This window comes from Oxyura jamaicensis, unplaced genomic scaffold, assembly GCF_011077185.1.
Source record: "Oxyura jamaicensis isolate SHBP4307 breed ruddy duck unplaced genomic scaffold, BPBGC_Ojam_1.0 oxyUn_random_OJ102358, whole genome shotgun sequence".
Taxonomy (NCBI): domain Eukaryota; kingdom Metazoa; phylum Chordata; class Aves; order Anseriformes; family Anatidae; genus Oxyura; species Oxyura jamaicensis.
In genome coordinates, this window is record NW_023312244.1 from 1 (window position 1) to 2,440 (window position 2,440).

Below are 2,440 nucleotides of genomic sequence, written 5' to 3' on the forward strand. Positions count from 1 at the left end.
CTCCCAGTACAGCCCAGTACCTCCCAGTACGGCCCAGTACAACCCCCCAACCCCCTCTTCCTCTCCCCCCAGACAACCCCCGCGGCCCCACCCTCTTCCCGCTGCTCTCCTGCGCCTCCTCCTCCTCCTCCTCCTCGCTCTACGCCGTGGGCTGCGTGGCCGTGGGCTACGTCCCCGGCGGCGTCACCTTCTCCTGGACGGACTCGGGCAACCGCAGCGTGGCCGCCGCCGCCTTCCCAGAAGCCCGCGGGGCCGGGGGCAACATGGCCGCCAGCCGGCTGGAGCTGCCGCTGCAGGAGGGGAAGGGGCGGCAGCCCTTCTACTGCCGTGCCGCCAACCCGCGGGGCAGCGCCGTGGTGGAGATCAGGAACCCCGGTGAGTGGCTGCGGCCGGCCTCCTCCGTGGTGTAACCTCGTGGTTGTGTCCTCCTCGGTGGTGGTGTCCTCCTCCGTGGTGTCCTCCTCCATGGTGTCCTCCTCCGTGGTGTAACCTCGTGGTTGTGTCCTTCTCCTTGGTGTCCTCCTCCGTGGTGTCCTCCTCCTTGGTGTCCTCCTCCGTGGTGTAACCTCGTGGTTGTGTCCTCCTCGGTGGTGTCCTCCTCGGTGGTGTCCTCCTCCGTGGTGTCCTCCTCCGTGGTGTAACCTCGTGGTTGTGTCCTCCTCCGTGGTGTCCTCCTCCGTGGTGTAACCTCGTGGTTGTGTCCTTCTCCGTGGTGTCCTCCTCCGTGGTGTCCTCCTCCGTGGTGTAACCTCGTGGTTGTGTCCTTCTCCGTGGTGTCCTCCTCCGTGGTGTCCTCCTCTGTGGTGTGGCCTCCTCCTTGTTGTCTCCTCCTCCTTGGTGTCCTCCTCCGTGGTGTAACCTCGTGGTTGTGTCCTCCTCCGTGGTGTCCTCCTCCGTGGTGTCCTCCTCATTGTATCTTCCTCCTTGGTGTCCTCCTCCTTGGTGTCCTCCTCTGTGGTGTCCTCCTCCGTGGTGTAACCTCGTGGTTGTGTCCTCCTCGGTGGTGTCCTCCTCGGTGGTGTCCTCCTCGGTGGTGTCCTCCTCCGTGGTGTCCTCCTCGTTGTATCTTCCTCCTTGGTGTCCTCCTCCGTGGTGTAACCTCGTGGTTGTGTCCTCCTCCTTGGTGTCCTCCTCGGTGGTGTCCCCCTCCGTGGTGTAACCTCGTGGTTGTGTCCTCCTCCGTGGTGTCCTCCTCCGTGGTGTCCTCCTCATTGTATCTTCCTCCTTGGTGTCCTCCTCCTTGGTGTCCTCCTCTGTGGTGTCCTCCTCCGTGGTGTAACCTCATGGTTGTGTCCTCCTCGGTGGTGTCCTCCTCCGTGGTGTAACCTCGTGGTGGTGTCCTCCTCCATGGTGTCCTCCTCTGTGGTGTCCTCCTCCGTGGTGTAACCTCGTGGTTGTGTCCTCCTTGGTGGTTGTGTCCTCCTCGGTGGTTGTGTCCTCCTCGGTGGTGTCCTCCTCCTTGGTGTCCTCCTTGTTGCATCTTCCTTGTAGGTCTGCTTGCTCTTGCTGGTGTCCTCCTCCTTGGTGTCCTCCTCCTTGGTGTCCTCCTCCTTGTATCTTCCTTGTTGGTGCCCTCCTCGTGGTGTCCTCCTCGTGGTGTCCTCCTTGCTGTATCTTCCTTGGGGGTGTCCTCCTCGGTGGTGAACTCCTCGTTGTATCCTCCTCATTGCATCCTCCTCTGTGGTGTCCTCCTTTTTGTATCTTCCTTGGTGTCCTCCTCCTTGGTGTCCTCCTCCTTGGTGTCCTCCTCGTTGTATCTTCCTTGTAGTGTCCTCCTCGATCTTCTCCTCACCCTCCTCTTGGCCCATCTTGGTCCTCCTCCACCTCCTGAATTTCCTCTTGGTCCTTCTTGGTCCTTCTCTTTCTCCTGAGCCTCCTTCTTGGTCCTTCTTGGTCCTTCTTGGTCCTTCTCCTCCTTCTCCTCCTCCTCCTCCTCCTTCTCCTCCTCCTCCTGGTCCTTCTCCCCCTCCCGAACCTCCTCCTAGTCCCCCACCTCCTCCTCCCCCCCCCTCACCCTCTCCCCTCCCCCACAGGCCCCCTGCCCCCCCCCACCCCCGCCGTCCTCTCCATCCACCCGCCGTCCCGGGAGGACTTCGAGGGCCCCTACAGGAACTCCAGCCTCCTCTGCCGTGTCCACGGGCCTCGTGGCCTCACCGCCATCTCCTGGCTGAAGAACGGCTCCCCCGTCACCTCCGGCGCCGTCACCACCGGCGCCGTGACCGACGGCACCAACGCCTACGTCACCGACAGCCGGCTCGACGTCACCGAGGCCGAGTGGGACGCCGGCACCATCTACACCTGCCAGGCGGACGGGGAGATGAGGAACACCAGCAAGTCCCTGGAGTGCGGCTGTAAGTGATGACCTCACCCTTATTTTGGGGGGAAAAAGAGCCAAAATCCAAATTTTGGTGCCACCAAACCCATCCCTGAACCTTAAGTA

The 2,440-nt window shown here is 62.4% G+C and overlaps 1 gene segment (V, D, J or C); it reads left to right on the forward strand.

Moving 5' to 3' along the window:
• Positions 1-38: 38 nt before the first annotated feature.
• Positions 39-2,382, forward strand: LOC118160159 (the record flags this gene model as incomplete). The annotated part of the segment is given in 2 exon segments: positions 39-375; positions 2,034-2,382. Coding segments are annotated over 2 exon segments (663 nt in total), but the record flags the coding sequence as incomplete, so codon positions are not given.
• Positions 2,383-2,440: the final 58 nt, after the last annotated feature.